This window comes from Terrapene carolina, unplaced genomic scaffold (assembly GCF_002925995.2).
Source record: "Terrapene carolina triunguis isolate 2854851 unplaced genomic scaffold, T_m_triunguis-2.0 Scaffold311, whole genome shotgun sequence".
Lineage (NCBI taxonomy): Eukaryota > Metazoa > Chordata > Testudines > Emydidae > Terrapene > Terrapene triunguis.
This window is the reverse complement of record NW_020664662.1, coordinates 159,876-177,955: the sequence shown is the minus strand read 5'-3', so window position 1 is coordinate 177,955 and position 18,080 is coordinate 159,876. Positions and strand designations below refer to the sequence as shown.

At 46.2% G+C, this 18,080-nt stretch overlaps 2 protein-coding genes across 3 annotated transcripts; both read left to right on the top strand.

The window, feature by feature from the left end:
* Positions 1-342: 342 nt before the first annotated feature.
* On the top strand, positions 343-1,290 carry LOC112119977 (olfactory receptor 52R1-like). Its single transcript, XM_024218879.1, has one exon. It carries the CDS (start codon positions 343-345, stop codon positions 1,288-1,290), a length of 948 nt encoding a protein of 315 aa, XP_024074647.1.
* A 6,031-nt stretch (positions 1,291-7,321) lies between these two features.
* LOC112119972 (olfactory receptor 52R1-like) lies at positions 7,322-12,996 on the top strand. Of its 2 annotated transcripts, XM_026657816.1 has the most exons (2): positions 7,322-7,345; positions 12,079-12,996. In XM_026657816.1, the coding sequence occupies exons 1-2, from the start codon at positions 7,322-7,324 to the stop codon at positions 12,994-12,996; spliced, it is 942 nt and encodes a 313-aa protein (XP_026513601.1). The 2 variants fall into 2 exon arrangements, with proteins under 2 accessions (XP_026513601.1, XP_024074640.1); XM_024218872.1 differs by lacking the exon at positions 7,322-7,345 and having other exon boundaries at positions 12,049-12,996.
* The last annotated feature ends 5,084 nt before the right edge of the window (positions 12,997-18,080 follow it).

Here is an 18,080-nt window from a genome sequence, read left to right as displayed (position 1 = left end):
CTATTAAAGTTTCCCAAACCACGATGTGTAGGAACTATTGAGGCAGGGATAACCATGACATATGGAATTGGTATTACTAGGGTCATGTGTTCATAATTCATTAATCTGAATAATGAAAATGTCATTTTTCAGTGTGTGAAATGCGACAAATCTGCTTCACCCATGAGAACAGCCTTCAGTAGTGCATGTAGTGTCTCATATTTTAACATTGTCTCTACATCCAGGCATTTGTACTGTTACCATCACCCTAGACCCTGGGCACATACAGCAAGTCAGGGGAACGTACAGTACATGCAGGAGACACCGTTCTGTCTCAGAGTTGGACACCTTCTCCCCTACTCCATGTCAGATTCCAACATAACCGACTTCACCAACCCCTCCACCTTCATCCTGCTGGGCATTCCTGGGCTGGAGGTGGCCCATGTCTGGATCTCCATCCCCTTCTGCACCATGTACGCCATAGCCATGTTCGGAAACGTCATGATCCTGTTCATTGTCAAGACAGAACCAAGCCTCCATGGGCCCATGTACTATTTCCTCTGCATGCTGGCTGTCACTGACCTGGTCCTGTCCATGTCCATCCTGCCCAAAATGCTGAGCATCTTCTGGTTCAATTCCAGGGAGATTGATTTCAGTGCCTGCCTCTCCCAGATGTACTTCATTCACTGCTTCTTAGAGATGGAGTCTGGGATCCTTGTGGCCATGGCTTTGGAAAACTATGTAGCCATCTGCCACCCCCTGAGACATTCCGCCATCCTGACAAACCCCGTTGTGGCCAAGATCGGTCTGGCTGTGGTGCTGCGCGGTGGCCTGGTTGTACTGCCATATCCCTTCCTGGCTAGCCAGTGGCCATATTGCACAACCAACATCATCCCCCATCCATACTGCGTGCATATAGCTGTGGTGAAGCTGGCTTGCGCTGACACCCGGGTCAGTAGTTACTATGGCCTCTTTGTGCTATTCTGTGTGAAGGGTCTGGATATGATTTTTATCGCCATGTCCTATATCCAGATCCTCAGGGCCATCTTAAGCCTTCCCACAAAGGATGCCCAAGTCAAGACTTTTGGGACCTGCATCTCCCACCTCTTTGTTATTTTAGCCTTTTATATCCCTGGTCTCTTCTCCTCCCTCATGTATCGGTTTGGCCAGAATGTGCCTAGGCATTTTCACATTCTCATTTCCAATGTGTATGTCTTGATTCCCGCTGTGCTAAACTCCATCATCTATGGAGTTAGGACCAAACAGATCCAGGACAGGCTGCTCGGGCTTTTTATTCATAATGGGGCCTAAAGTTTTCTCAAGGTGCTCTTACTCTGAGATTGAGTTCCGTGCAGAGGTGGCTGGTGACATGGTGCTGGTCCCTTTTTCTTGAATCACTGACTGGACAGTCAAAGTGATATTAAATCCTTTCCTGGACTTACTGTGCTGTGTCAGAGTGACAAACTGAGGTATATATCTGTGTAAAACTCACTAGCTTATAGGATTGCAATGTTTGTAAATGCTGGTAACTGGACTTCTGAGGCCACCTGCCCTGCCCTGCATATTCCCCAAGGTCCTGCCCCCTGCCCCACCTCTTTCCACAAGGCCCCTCCCCCTGTCCCAGATAACACCAGGGGAATGTCACAATTACCCAGTCCACACCTCCTTCAATGTGGAGAGGACACGTGGTTATCTTTTTAACCTGCGCTGAGATTTACCAAGCAATTGAACCAAAACCCATGTTTTAGGTAAAATATACATCAAATTTATTAACTACAGAAGATAGTTTTGAAATGGTTATAAGCAGCAGACATAAAGATCAGAGTTAGTTATGAAAGAAACAAAAATAAAAATAAAATATAATATAAAAATAAAGTGCTGATCAAAGGGGAGAGCCTGGCTGAAAGGCAACAAGCCAGACTGGTGTCATTCGGTTGCACAATCCAAGCAGCAGCATATATACCAGAGGCTGTGCAGGAACAGCCCAGGAGTGGGGGTTCTCACAGCAGAGCAGGGTAAGGCCGGCTCCCAGAGTCAAGGATTGGAGTGACCTAGCAGATCGCCGGTCCAGAAAACACCAGAGGGCACAGGGGCACCCTGGGCCGGATGCACTAGACTCTCCCTGACCAGCACACTGCCCAGCTTCCAGTGATCAGACCACTGACACACCTGTTGCCCCCCCTCCTGGTCTTTGTCTCGCTTTCCAGGCAAAGTGTTAGCTGGTCGTATCCCCATCCTGGGTCTCAGATTATGAAGGGCAATGGCCATTTCATATATGCAGGCAGCTGCAGCCTTCTCACTTGCCCTCAAGGGTTTCAGCAAAAGTCACATACCCTTATTCTCACCAACAAACATTCTTGAAATAAGTAGGGAAACTGAGGTACACCCAGTATTCAAGCAACATAGTAAGAATCACATAGGATCACATGCAAGATAACAAGGGAAAACTCCCACTTTGTCAAAAACTCCATGATCAAATAATAACAATATAGCAATAGGGATACACTACCGACCAGGATTGTGATAATGACTGTGAAATGTTCAGGGAGGTTAGAAAGGCTATAAAAATAAAAAACTCAATAATAATGGGGGATTTCAACTATCCCTATATTGACTGGGTACATGTCACCTCAGGATGGGATGCAGAGAGAAAGTTTCTTGACACCTTCAGTAACTGCTTCTTGGAGCAGCTAGTCCTGCAACCCACAAGAGAAGAGGCAATTCTTGATTTAGTCCCAAGTGGAGCACAGGATCTGATCCAAGAGGTGAATACAGCTGGGCCACTTGGTAATAGTGACCATAATATAAATAAATTTAGCATCCCTGTGGCAGGGAAAACACCACAACAGCGCAACACAGTAGCAGTTATATTCATAAAGGGGGATTACACAAAGATGAGGAAGATCATTAAACAAAAATTAAAAGTTCCAATGACAAAAGTGAAATCTCTGCAAGCTGCACGGAAACTTTTTAAAGACACCATAAGAGAGGCTCAATTTAAATGTATACCCCAAGTTAAAAAACATAGTAAGAGAACCAAAAAAGTGCCAACATGACTCAACAACCAAGTGAAAGAAGCAGCGAGAGACAAAGAGGCATCCTTTAAAAAGTGGAAGTTAAATCCTAGTGAGAAAAATAGAAAGGAGCATAAACTCTGGCAAGTGAAGTGCAAAAATATAATTAGTAAGGCCAAAAAAGAATATGAAGAACAGCTAGCCAAAGATTCAAAAAGTAACAGCAAAAAAAAAAAAAGTAAGTACATCAGAAACAGGAAGCCTGATAAACAACCAGTGGGGCCACTGGACGATTGAGATGCTAAAGGAGCACTCAAGGACAATAAGGCCATTGCCGAGAAACTAAATGAATTCTTTACATAAATCTTCATGTCTGAGGATGTGTCGTGTCTTCCTAGACATTTCCTAATCTACTTACATATCTGTGGTTTCAAATGTGTAGTTTCTCAGTATGATACCGAGGATTTTTCATACCTGTCCCCAAGCTTCTTACAGCATAGCTGCTGCCCTGTCCGCCCAGCTAGCCAGTAGAAGCCCCACAGACAGACAAAAAGGGCAGGTTTTTTTTAATGTTAAAAAGTTCTAGCCTTTCCATTGGCTCTTTTGGTCAGGTGCCAACTCACTTCCTTTTACCTTTGCATAGCACTGAGACCTTTTAACCCTTTACAGGGAAAGCAAGTAGAGAACAGCTACTAAGAGGGATTGTATAGCTAACTGGCTGGCTGGGAGTCCATAAAAGGGAGCTACCCCCCCCTTCATTTATCACACCTGTCCAATGCACCTCACGCTAGTGGATTGGGGGCAGACATCCATGCTGATCCTCCTGTACCTCTTTGCATTGTTTGACATTGTTAACAATGAGATACTGCTGTCTCACGTAAGAGGCAGCAGGAGTCCAGAGGGGTGCACTAAAATGGTCTGAATCCTTCTTGGAGGGACGAACCCAATTAGCAGTGATGGGAAAATACACCTCCAGCACTAGACCCCTCCTTGGTTGAGTCCCACAAGGATCAGTTCTCTCTCTGGGGTTTTTCAAAATCTCCATACAGCCACTATGGGAACTGGTCACACAACACGGACTCAAACACCAGCAGTATACAGGTGACACTGAGCTCCTCCCTCTCCTTCCTGTTTGACCACACCACTATCGTCAAGATGGCCTAGTTCTTGGATGGAACAGCTGGCTGAAGCTGAACCCAAGCAAGACAGAGGTGATGCTTGTGGGCAGAGCTAAATATTTTGTAGAGTTGACAGCTACGATGCAGCCTTCTTTGGCTGAAGGTTCACACCCACAGCTGGACAATTCAGTCCATAGTCTAGAGGGCTCTTGGACGCCTTGCTGATGCTGAGCTGTCTCATAGCAGCGTCTGTGAGTAGTGCTTTCTACCATCTCTGGTTGACTAGGAGACTCCATCCCATCCTGGTGGATGATGAGCTGGCTTTAGTTACACAGACCTTAGTCACTCCTGTCTGGACTATAGAACATCAAGTTAAGATCAAGGTCTTGCTCCTTACCTTTAATGTACCCAAAGGCCTTGGGACTGACAGACCCTAAGTTCAAGCAACTGCACTTCTCTGGCACAATGGGACTCTCAACAGCAGGGGTAAAGCTTTTCAGTGCAGGAAACAGAACTATGGTTATGGAGTGAGGTGATTGCATTCTATCAGCACTTATAAATGGAAACAGAAATGTGATAAGAGCGGGCTTTTAAAGCTAGAAGGTAAAGGTCTAACAAGAGTCAGTGGCTGGGCATTGAACGTAGACAAATTGAAATTAGAAACAAAGTGGAATTTGTCATCACTGAGGGTAATTGACCATTGAAACACTTTAGCAAGGATCGTTGTGTGTCTCCATCACTGAGCACGTTTGCATCAAGATGGGATGTTTTTCTCAAATATCTGCTCTAGTTCAAACAGGAATTAATCCAGAGCAGTCCTACAGCCTGTGCAATGCAGAAGGTCAGAGCAGGGTCCCTCCTGGCCATATAATCTACAATTCTATCTAGAGTCCCCTGCAAGGATAATATTTGTGTGGGCCTCAGTCTGTGTCCTTGTCACACCCTGGGTGCCACATTTGGGGTCTGGGCAGGTTGAAAGGAACACAGGAAATTCAAAGCTCAATGATAGAAAATGAACCAGACTGCCTGTGATTCTTTGTGCACCCCATACTTCTCTCTCTATAACACTCCCAGTGTCCTTCAGTGCATGAACCAAACCTTTGTGTTTCTGCTGCTTTCTATCTATAATTCCAGGTGCACTGAACTCAGGGGCGGCTCTATGTTTTTTGCCACCCCAAGCATGGCAGGCAGGTGGCTTTCGGCCTGCGGGAGGTCCGCTGGTAACGTGGATTCGGCGGCATGCCTGCGGGAGGTTCACCGGTCCCACGGCTAGCTGCTGCCGAATTACCGCCGAAGCCGTGGGACTGGCGGACCTCCCGCAGGCATTCCGCCGAACTGCTGCCCTCACGGCAACCGGCAGGCCGTCCCCCGCAGCTTGCCGCCCCAGGCACGTGCTTGGTGCGCTGGTGCCTGGAGCCGCCCCTGACTGAACTCCAGTGTGTGTCTGAAGAATGGAACATGTGCAATCTCCTGCTCCGACCCCACCGGCCTGAGCACTGTTGCAGGTTGGGCTCATTAGCTTCAGCTCAGTTAGGAATTCTTCAAAGGATTCACCTTCGTTTTCTCTTCTAAGGTGAAACTTTCACCTTTCGAATGTTTTGCTCTTTTGCGCTACACAAGGCTCTTCACATTTCTGTAACGTGTGTAATAGCCTGCTCTCTCTGCCTCACCGGGGCTATGTCTACACTACACACCTTACAGCAGCACAAATGTACTGCTGCAGCTGCGCCACGGCAAGGTCTGCTGTGTAGCCACTCTATGCTGGCAGGATAGAGCTCCCTGCCATCATAATTAAACCACCCCTACTCTGCGGCAGGAGCTGTGTTGGCTGGAGAGCGTCTCCTGCCAACATGGCGCTGTCCACACCGGCGCTTTAGTGGGTGAAACTTTTGTCGGTCAGGAGTGTGTTTTTTTTCGCAACCCTGACAGAATAATTTTACCAACAAAAGTGCTAGTGTAGACAAAGCCTGAGTTGCATGCTAGTAAAGCCGTCCACTGCCTCAAGTCCTGCACTGTTTAAGAAGATTGTTATGTTCTGCTGGTCTCCTTTCTCACCAAACCCAGCTACTTGCATAGATACATCTCAAAACTCTGCCTGACTCTCTTCTCGGAGTCTGCTGCATTACCCGAGAGTTTCAACTCCTTGGGGTGACACAGAGTCCTGTGGCACCTGTGACAAAGTTCCTCCTCTATCTTGGTGGGTCCTGCGCTTATTGGCGGATTTTCTTGCCTCAGAGATTCACCATGTGGGTTGGGGAACAGCCCAGAGATCTTTGCCTCTGGAAGAACCCACAGTCCAGGTCAATTGGGAGGTTTGGGGGGAACCCGGGCCCACCCTCTACTCCGGGTTCCAGCCCAGGGCCCTGTTTACTGCAGCTGTCTATAGTGCCTCCTGTAACAGCTGCATGACAGCTACAACTCCCTGGGCTACTTCCCCATGGCCTCCTCCAAACACCTTCCTTATTCTCACCACAGGACCTTCCTCCTGGTGTCTGATAACCCTTGTGCTCCTCAGTCCTCCAGCAGCACACTCTCTCTCTCTCTCTCTCTCACTCTCAGCTCCTTGCGTCTCTTGCTCCCACCTCCTCACACTCGCACCACAAACTGAAGTGAGCTCCTTTTAAAACCCAAGTGCCCTGATTAGCCTGCCTTAATTGATTCTAGCAGCTTCTTCTTAATTGGCTCCAGGTGTCCTAATTAACATGCCTGCCTTAACTGGTTCTAGCAGGTTCCTGATTACTCTAGTGCAGCCCCTGCTCTGGTCACTCAGGGAACAGAAAACTACTCATCCAGTGACCAGTATATTTGCCCTCTACCAGACTCCTGTACCCCACTGGTCTGGGTCTGTCACACACCTTATAGACTAACAGACGTATTGAAGCATAAGCTTTCGTGGGTGAATGCCCACTTCGTCAGATGCATGTAAAGCTCCCTCTTCCAGCCTTTCCTCTGCATCCCACCGATGAACAGCCTCTGCCAGAGCGGGAGTCCATTTCCCTCTTGGGATGACAGAGAAATCATGGTTATGGCAGAGAAGTCAGGACGCCTGGGTTCTGTCTGTCATCCTGCCACTCAATCTCCGTGTGACCTTGGCCAAATAATTTCCCCCGTGCCTCAGTTTAGCTTTCTGTTTAATGGCGCTATGGTCATAGTGACTTTCCTTTGCTAAGTGTTTTGAACATCCTTCAATTGAAGGTGCTGCACTGTATGATGATAGGTTTCAGTGGTAGCCGTGTTAATCTGTATCAGAAAAACAAACAAAAAAAACCAAACAAAAAGCAAAACAAAAAAATGAGGCGTCCTTGTGGCACCTTAGAGACTAACACATTTATTTGGGCACAAGCTTTCATGGGCTAGAACCCACTTCATCAGATGTATGAAGTAAAAGCTACAGGAGCAGGTATAAATACATGAAAGGATATGGGGTGCTTGACCACCCACAGTCTAACGAGATAAATCAATGAACAGCAGGATTCCAAGGGAGGGGAAATAACTTTTGAAGTGGTAAGAGAGTGGCCCATTACAGACAGTTGACAAGAAGGTGTGAGTAACAATAGGGAGAAATTACTATTGGGGAAAGTAAGTTTAGGTTTTGTAATGACCCAACCACTCCCAGTCTTTATTCAGGTCTAATCTGTTGGTATCTAGTTTGCAAATTAATTCCAGTTCTGCAGATTCACACTGGAGTCTGTTTTTGAAGTTTTAGTTGTTGAAGAATTGCCACTTTGATGTCTGTTATTGAGTGACCAGAGAGATTGAAGTGTTCTCCTACTGGTTTTGAATGTTATGATTCCTGATGTCAGATTTGTGTCCATTTATTCTTTTGCATAGAGACTGTCCGGTTTGGCCAATGTACATGGCAGAGGTACATTGCTGGCATATGATGGCATATATCACATTGATATTACTGGTGAGAATTAATGATCTCTGATCCCTTAGCAACAGACCTGTGTGCCTGCAGAAAGTGCTTGTGTCTCTCCTCAGGCATCATTCCATAGGTATGTCTGTCTTGTACCTACCCATCCCACCTAAGAATTTACAGGGTATTAGACCACATGGAGTTTAAGCATTATCCCTAGTTTTCCTACTAATCAAGTATAATTTGTAAATATACACAAATACACAGAGCAGCCAATTGCTCTCTGACTCAGCACAGAGCCCAAGAGTTCTCATCTCCCTTTGGGAAGGTCCCTTAATTACTGTTTACTCCTAAAGCTGGATAAAGAACACAGAAGCCCAGAGAGGCTTGTCTCCAGCCTGTTTACATTCAGATGCTCGCTTATCCTCTAGAGGCTGAGCGAACCCCCCTGGGATTGCACAGAGCTATATTATAAATGGAGCACACCCCTGTGTCGGCTCTCGGCGTGGGATGCTGCTGCAGATGCTGGGGTGACAGAGGTGTGGGACACGGCTACCTGAGGGGGATTCCCAGGAAAGACACTTCTCCATCTCAGAATTCACAGGTACCCATCTTGTGCTGAGGAGCTCACCTGCTCGACAAACCCAGTGCAACATGGGCATGATGGGATAAATAATAGGTCTGTGGTCTTTTCTGATCTGCACAGCCATTAAACACCCAAAGGCCCTTGCCACACGGGATGAGTTTGCTTCAGTATCATTGGTTAAAATGCCCCTCTTTGCTGTGCCCTCCCGGGCTGATTGCCTCCAGCCCCAAAGTGGCTGCATTTCAGTGCCACAGTGGAGCCTTCAGGATGAAAGGTGTTAGTAAATGTACAAAACAGGGCCAAATTCTGAGGCCCTGGCCCATAGTTTACCCAGGCTCCAATGAGGCAAAACTCCCCTTGGAGTGAGAACTGAGTAAAGAGCACAGGAGCCAGTTGTGTGTTAATGCAGAGACACTGTCACCTCCTCCTCTTGCATTTCAGGGCTCTGGTTGTTAATGGGGGAGCGGGGGCTGTTACATGACTTTTATCTCCAGGGAGGTGCTTGGGCTCCTCACTCGAACAACTATAAGAATTTTTCAACATGGGCACCACATCTTTTCTCCTAGCTTCATTTGAAAAGTCGGCTCAAATGTTATGCCGGAAACTTAATGAACAATTCAGTGGAAGCAGACACGCAGCATGTGAAATTTCAGTCCAAATGCTTAAAGTGTAGCAAACTTATAAGCAATTGAAAATGAGGTCTCCTAATTAAAGGCGTCAGCCTTAACTAATGGTGGTGCCACCATCACCACCTTCAGTGGCCAATCCATTTCTGAATCCCATTCAGGTAAGCTCTTTGCTCCAGTAACATCTGTGGTAAGGAGTTCCACAGACCAAATATGGATTATGTAATGAACTTTCTTTTTTCAGTGTTATATGTTCAGACTTTCAATGGAATTCAATGTTCACTTGTCTGTGTGTTGTAAGACAGAATAAATATAAATGCCTGACCCACTTTCTTTATCGATAGATTCATACAGTATAAGGCCATAGGGAAGCATTAGATCATCCAGTCTGATCTCCTGTATAACAAAGGCCATAAAATTCACCCAGTTACATCTTCATTGAGCCCAATGACTGGTGTTTGACTAAGTCCTGGTCTACACTCGGGTTTTATATCATAGAATCATAAAGCCACAGGGTCAGAAGGAACCACAAGGGTTAGCTAATCTAACCCCCTGCCAAGGTTCAGGATTTGTTGTGTCTAAGCCATCCAGGACAGATGACTGTCCAGCTTCCTTTAGAAAACCTGCAGTAAAGGAGCCTCCATGATTTCCCTAGGCATCTGTTCCATTATCCTTCTGTTCCTACATTTAGGGAGTTTAGCCTGAGATTAAATCTAAATCTGCTGTGCTGTAGTTTGAACCCATTGCCTCTTGTCCTGCCCTATGTGGGAAGAGTGAACAACTTTTCTCCATCTTTTTTATGGCAGCCATTCAAGTATTTGAAGACTGCTGGCATGTCCCCCTCAATCTCCTCTTTTCCAAACTAAACATACCCAGTTCCTTGAGCCTTTGGTCATATGGCTTCAATTCTATCTCTTTCATCACTTTGGTCACTTGCCTCTGGTTATTTCCAGTTTCTCTACATCCTTCCTATACATTGGTGACCAAAATTAGACACAGTACTCCAGCTGAGGCCTAACCAGCACCCAGTAAAGTGGCATTATCACCTCCTTTGACTTGCATGCTATGCCTCTGCTAAGGCATCCAAAAATTGCATTTGCTTTTTTTTTCTATCCACTTAGCTACCGCCAGATCGGCGGGTAGTAATCAATCGATTGGGGATCGATTTATTGTGTCTCATCTAGACACGATAAATCGATCCCTGAATCGACGCCTGTACTCCACCTCATCAGGAGGAGTAAGCGGAGTCGATGGGGGAGCCGCGGCAGTCGACTTGCTGCCATGAGGACGGCCAGGTAAGTCGAACTAAGATACTTCAACTTCAGCTACACGAATAGCATAGCTGAAGTTGCGTATCTTAGATCGATCCCCCCCCCAGTGTAGACCAGCCCTTAGGGAGGTGGATTACCTACACCAACACGAGAACCCCTGCTGTTGGTGTAAGTAGTGTCTACACTGAAGCGGTAAGGCAGCACTACTGTAGCATTTTAAGTGTAGACAAGTCCTCAAGCAAATCTTCCAGAAAAAAACATCCAGTCTGGATCTATAAACATGTGGAGTTGGAGAATCCCTCACTTCCCTTTGCAGTTTGTTCCAAATATTAATCATGCTTATTTAGAACTGGAATTTGTCTGGCTTCATCTTCCAGACATTGGGCCTTGCTCTGCCTTTCTCCACTAGATTACAGAGTCAGTTATTCGTGTGTATGTGTGTGTGTGTGTGGATAGATAGATAGAGTGCTTTCCCCCCCCAACTGCTGCCCTCACTTTGCCACTAAATAGGGTTTTTAGCCAAAGTTGTCTACACGCTTGACTGTAGAATTGTGGCTTCTTAGCTATCTAATAAACTTTTCGTAAAGAACACCCAATTCTCATTCACATTTTTCTCTCAAAATTTTTCCTCCCACTCAGTTTTGCTGACAATTTGCTTCAGCTTAGAAGAATTAGCCCTTTTGAAACAGGTGTCCATATGAAGTGTCCATAGTTATTACTGGTTGGGAACTGTTCTCCATTTTGTCCATTTGAATGTAATCAGTTCCGTTCTTTATTTTCCTTTCCTTTACCATAAGCCCCGTTCTTTGTCTCTTTTCAAAACTAAACAATCACAGACTTTTCAGTCCACATATGGCAGCCTCCCCCATTCTCATAGCCTGTCTCAGAAATCCCCTTTCTATCTGCTATATCCTTTATAGACACTGGGTGTCCAAAACTGAGCACACGTCCAAAACAGGGTATTCTCCATCCCATTCCTTAGGCATCCGATCATTGTCTTTGTTTTGGCCACTACTGAGAATGAGCAGGTATTTCCGTTAAGCTGCTATCAATGATGCCCAGGTCTTTCCCCTGAGTGTGTTCTAGTTGGGATGTTTTCCTCTGGTACATGTTTTGTCAAGGCTTTGTTTTTTTTTTTTCCCCCTCTCAGATTTTGAGCAACTGGTTGAATGGAGAACTCCCTACAGAATGGACTCTCTAGTCTGGGTTTCACTGCATTAAGGAACAATGATGGATAACCAGTATCCACACTCGTGTTTCCTGATGGTGCCTATTAAGGTTTCCCAAACCACAATGAATAGGAATTATTGAGGAAGGGAACACCATAAAATATGGAATTGGTATTAAGTAGGGTCATGTGTTCACAATTCATTTATCTGAATAATGAAAATGTCATTTTTCAGTGTGAGAAGAGTGACCAATCTGCTTAAGCCATGAGAACAGCCTCCAGTAGTACATTTAGTGTCTCAAATTAACATTCTCTCTTCATCCAGGTATTTGTACTGTGACCAACAGCCTAGACCCTGGGCACATACAGGAACGCAGAGGAACGTACAGTACATGAAGGCGACACCATACACCTTCTCCCCTACTTCATGTCAGATTCCAACACAATTGATTTCAAGAACCCCTCCACCTTCATCCTGCTGGGAATTCCTGGCCTGGAGGCAGCCCACATCTGGATCTCCATCCCCTTCTGCACCATGTACGCCATAGCCATATTGGGGAACTTCATCATCCTGTTCATCGTGAAGATGGAGCCGAGCCTCCATGGGCCCATGTACTATTTCCTCTGCATGCTGGCCATCACCGACCTGGTCCTGACTACATCCACCCTGCCCAAAATGCTGGCAATTTTCTGGTTTAATTCCAGGGAGATAGATTTCAGTGCCTGCCTCACCCAGATGTACTTCATTCACTCCTTCTTAGAGATAGAGTCTGGGATCCTCGTGGCCATGGCTTTGGATCGCTATGTTGCCATCTGTCACCCCCTGAGACATTCCGCCATCCTGACAAACCTCATTGTGGCAAAGATTGGCCTGGCCGTGGTGCTGCGTGGCTGCATAGTCATACTGCCCTATCCCTTCCTGGCGAGTCAATGGCCGTATTGCAGAACCAACATCATCCCCCAGCCGTACTGCGCGCATATAGCTGTGGTGAATCTGGCCTGCACTGACACTCATGTCAGTAGTTACTACGGCCTCTTTGTGCTATTCTGTGTGATGGGTCTGGATGTGATTTTTATCGCCGTGTCCTATGTTCTGATCCTCAGAGCCATCTTCAGCATCCCCACAAAGGACGCCCGGCTCAAGACTTTTGGGACTTGCATCTCCCATCTCTTTGTCATTTTAGCTTTTTACATCCCAGGTCTCTTCATCTCCCTCATGCACCGGTTTGGCCACAATGTGGCCCTGCATTTCCACGTTCTCATTGCCAACCTGTACCTCTTGATGCCCCCCGCGCTAAATCCCATCATTTACGGGGTGAAGACCAAAGAGATCCGGGGCAGGCTGCTCCGGCTCTTTACTCATGAAGGGGCCTAAAATTTTCTCCCGGTGTTCTGGCTCTCAGACCTCCATGCAGAGGTGGCTGGTGACATGATTCTGGGTCCTCTTCCCTGAATCACTGACAGGACAGTCAAAGTGACATTTAATCCTTTCGTGGCCTTACTGTGCTGTGTTAGCGTGACAAACTGAGGAATCGGTCTGTGTACAATTCATTAACTTACAGGATGGCCACCTTTCTAATTGCTGGTAACTGGACCGCTGAGGCTACGTGCCCTTCCCTGCCTATTCCCCAAGGTCCTGCCCCACCTCTTTCAACAAGACCACTTCCTCTGTCGCAAGTATTCCCACAAGGCCCTGTTCCCTTCTCCACCTCTTCTACCAAGGATAGACCTCTATACTGCCCCTTTCCCCAAAGCCTCAGCCCTGTTGCTCACTCCTCTCCTCCCCAATCACATCCACTTGCTGGATCATCTCCACCTCCCTCCCCAACAACTGCGCTCCCTCTGCTTTGGGGCTGGGTCAGGAGCTGCTGCAAGCTGACAAGGAGCCTGCAGTGAGTGCAGCAAGGACGCAGTGCTGGGTCCGACAGGCGAACGAGGAGCGGAGAGGGAAGCCAGGAATCCGTATAAAAGAAGCTGGGGGTTGGGACCAGGTTAGTGTTGCAGGCGGGTGAGATTGTGCATCATACAGCTTGTGGGCCCTAAAGCTCATCTACAAAGTCCTGAGGGAAGAGACCCTTGTGTGGCTTATTTCTTTAGCTTTTGGTTCCCTTTTGTTCCTCCCAACTGGGAGCCTGTAGCAGGCAGGGTAACTGCAATGGGGATGGGATGGGAGACCTTTGCCCTGAGCTAGGCCTCTGGGTGAGTGCAAGGGATCAGCTTTGAAGCTAGGAGGACAACAGCTGAGAGAGGCAGAAGGATAAGCCCCTGCATTAGCTGGGAAGGTGGGATGCTGGGCAGAGGCCGGGGTGTCTTCGGTGGCTCACAGGGAGGGAGATAAATGGCACAGCTACCATTAGCTGTCAATTTACACATATACACAACCCCTTATCTGGAACAACAGAGCACCAATTGCCCAGGGGCTGAAGCTGAATAGGGAAGCTGAGTCTAACATACGCTGTGCATGACGATTTTGATCACTATGTCTAGATGGTCGTTGGCTAGGCTGCTAGGCAGCATTCTCCTCGTGTCATGGATGGACTGAGCCACTCAGAGGTAAAGTAATTTACCCAAGGCCACACAATGAGTCGGTGATAGAGCTGAGAATAAGAAACGAGAGTCCTGACCCACCAGCACCATTGCTCTGGCCATGCACTGGCATTGCTCCTCTGCATTGTTAGATGCAGTGATGCTATTTGTGTGTCGTGATCAGTGGAATTTCAGTCCTTCTTAAACAGGAGGAATTTATTAAAGAAACAGCCAAAAACTACAGCCATGAAAACAGGTTTCCACACAGCTCAGTTTTCAGCCTTCTCTTGTTTGTTTACCAGGGACCACATGCTGCCTGGAACTCTACACCATGCAGAGAGCCCAATGATGTGCTTCAAGGAACCACATCATCGTGTGACTCGAAGGCCCTGATTAGGATTTTTCAATAGCAAAGCACTAGAAGTAATGAATACTAATCTCCATTTAAAGCATGGAGAGGCTGTGCCCAAGGTCACTCAGTAAATCCGTGGCAGAGCTGGGAATCTTCACTCCCAGCTGACTGGTCTCTGCTGACACTTTATCTCTAATTAAATGTCTTGGGCCAAATCCTCACCTCGTGTCAGTGCTCCATGCCTCTGTGCTGCTGCATGGACCATAGAAACCAGGTCTGGGAGACACTAAACAAGAGATTGGTAGCTAGGGAATCGTGGGCTATAGTCCTAGCTCAAGATGCTTCCTTTCCTGCTGCCTCAGTTTCCCCATCTGTAAAAGGGGGATACCTCCTGGAAGTAGGGAGAAATAGTCTGTGAATCACCTATCAACAGTAAACTCTGTGTCCGTGTGTTACCATGCTTCAGGGGACACAGCTGTGGATGCCAAATTCAGGATAAACTGCTGAGAAATAGGGCAGACTCACCCCAGACTGATGGTTATTCTATCGTTAGATTTTACCAAGCCAGTAACAAACGTAAACTTGTGTCTCACCACACTGGTTAACTAGAAACCAAAAGTGCAGTCTCCTGAGGCATCCCAGCCCTTGGATCACCACCCTGACGCTCGACTCCATGATGAGTGTTCAGTGAAAACCAGTTTCACCACATATAGGGTCCTTCTAATCTCAAGAGACCAGCCATTTAGCCAGGTCAATATATAACTCAGAATTTACCCAGTGATCATGCTGCTGCCAATCCTTTAGCAATTAAAAAGTAAAGGTTTAATAATAAAATAAAAGAACCAGAGCTATAATGAGTTTATAGGTCAGATACATGCAAATGATTTTTCAGTGTTCAGGGACCAGGATCACAGCAGTGATGGAATAAACTGCTGGCTTGCAAAACTCTGTGGAAATTACCCAAGCTGGTTGGGGGTCATCAGTCTTTGTTCAGAGCTTCTGTGTTGGAAACCGAGTCCAGAGAACTGAAGACAAAATGGAGATGTCTCAGGGGTCCTTCTGTATCCTCTGCCTTGTGGAATGTTACTGTCCCAAACAAAGCCCATACCAGTACATCGCCAATATTCGTCACTTCAGACACAAAGATGATACACGCCTATAACCAGGATAATCATACTTAGCGAATCATAATTTTCCCATTGACTTCTGACATGACAAACTTTCCACAAGATTTGTTGCAATTCTATAACCTTGGTAGCAACAATGATAAAATGGTGATATTCAATCATACAGCACCACACCATGTTCTCTTACCACGATGCTGCTACAGCTGCTAGCAACCTAAGGACCCTAGTTTTATATCTGCCTCACTGGTCGTCATTTTTCTGATTTCTTGTACTTATTTCCCTCACGCATAATAAACAAACAGAAAATAACAAAACTGTGATCTCCTCCTGACTGGTCTTAGTCACTGCACTTAAGACTCACGTAAATTCACAACTATCAGTGCTTAAAGTGTGAACTCCTCTTGGAGTAACAACCTGTACATACACCCTGCTCTCTGCAGGGAAACCATAACAAATATGGTTTGCTGGGTGAGGGGGAAACTGAGGCACTCTGCCTCATGGCCTTAATGGCTGGATGCCAAGAAAATTATAACACCAACTGCCTTCGAGATAATCAGTGACTAACCCTCTTGCAGTAAACTAAGGGGGCTGGTGTGACACTTTGTGCCTCAGGGGAACAGCCTGCACCCCCATATTCATCCTTATAATATGATTGTGTGGTATCCAATGCAAATTTTGTCATCTCAGTGTCTTCGGAAACCTCATGATGCACTGAGCATTGTTGTTATAGTAATTTTATAGGTTTTAATTTCATGTATATAGTTATGAGGCTAAAAATGTGTCCTCATGGCTTAAAACAAGCCCAGGCAAAGCTCTCCAGGAGCAGAGGGGCAGTTCACACCTCATCAGGGCATGTATGGGACAAACCCAGCCCAGTCTCACAGGAACAAAGGACACTGGCCTAGGCAGCAACAGAGGATCTGTTGGACTCTCCAGTGAGTCACCCCCCTTCCCTTGGTCAGTTTGGGGCTACGATGAGGTAATGCTCACCTGACTCTGAAGGAGGGGGCAAAGCCAAGAGTGAAGAAAGGACATGATAAAAGGGAGAGACATTTGCCACCACCACCAAGTGACTGAAGCACTGATCAAAGGGGAGAGCCTGGCTGAAAGACAACCAGACAACCAGTAGTGAGAAGCATCTAGGTTTGTAAGGGCATTGAAAGTGTTAAGATCAGCTTAGAATGCATTTTGATTATATTTCATTTTATCAAATCTGACTTCTTGTGCTTTGACTTATAATCACTTAAAATCTATGTTTGTAATTAATCAATCTGTTTGTTTATTCTACCTGAAGCAGTGCGTTTGGTTTGAAGCGTGTCAGACTCCCCTGGGGATAACAAGTACATATCAATTTCTTTGTTAAATTGATGAACTCATATATGCTTGCAGCGTCCAGTGTGCATAATTGGACTCTGCAGGAGAGAAGTTAAGAATTCTGAAGGAACTCAAATGTGGAATTGCAGAATTACTAACTGTGATATGTAACCTATCATTTAAATCATCATTTGTACCAAATGACTGGAGGATAGCTAAAGTGATGCCAATTTTTGAAAGGGCTCCAGAGGTGATCCTGGAAATTACCAGCCAGAAAGCCTGACTTCAGTAGAGGGCAAACTGGTTTAAACTATAGTAAAGAAGAAAATTGTCAGACATAGATTAACTGTTGGGGAAGAGTTAACATGTTTTTTGTAAAGGGATATCATGCCTCACCAATCTACTAGAATTCTTTGAGGGGATCAACAAGCATATTTGTTGGCAGGGGTCCAGCTCCCTCCTCCCTCTCAGTTCCCATACGCAGTTCACCAGAAAATAACAGTCCAGAGTCCAATCTGCATGCAATTCGATGGGTTTATTGGGGCTAAATAAGCAAGCATATTCTGAAGTGCTTCACACCAGTAGGGCTATCTCTGTACGCCGATAGAGTTTAACCATATTCCAAAGCCCTTCACACCAGTCGGGCTTATCTTTATACACCGATAGAGTTTTCTTCTTCCCCGCCCTCTTCTACTATTCTATACGCCGATAGAACCCTCTTCTCCTGACCCCTATTTCTGCATGCCGATGGAGCTCCCTCTTCCGCCCCCCTCTTCTTGGCAAATATAATTATACTTTTAGTGCCCCTCCCCTGGTACCACCCCTTCCAATATATGACTGTGTTGCATTCTGGAAGGGTCTTGAGTGTAGGGGCGATAACACCACCTCTTTTGTACCTGATGGGAGGAATAAGGACCAGGGATACTTTTGACCAAGGTCACTTTCTTGTAGACTTTGTGTCTCCTCCTCAGACCTTCCAGCTACTGGATTTGCCCCTTATCTTCTCTTGTTACTGAAAGGCAAGGCTACCAGATGGGCTGGGAGAGAAGGGGAGTGCGACCTTGTGCTTTCATTTACATTCTCTAGATTGCTAATTCAGCCTGTTTAAACTAAAAGCAAGGCCAGAAGCAAGATTATTAT

Coding starts and splice junctions, on each gene's coding strand:
- LOC112119977 (XM_024218879.1), top strand. CDS start 343: ATGTCAGATTCCAACATAACCGACTTCACCAACCCCTCCACCTTCATC.
- LOC112119972 (XM_024218872.1), top strand. CDS start 12,049: ATGTCAGATTCCAACACAATTGATTTCAAGAACCCCTCCACCTTCATC.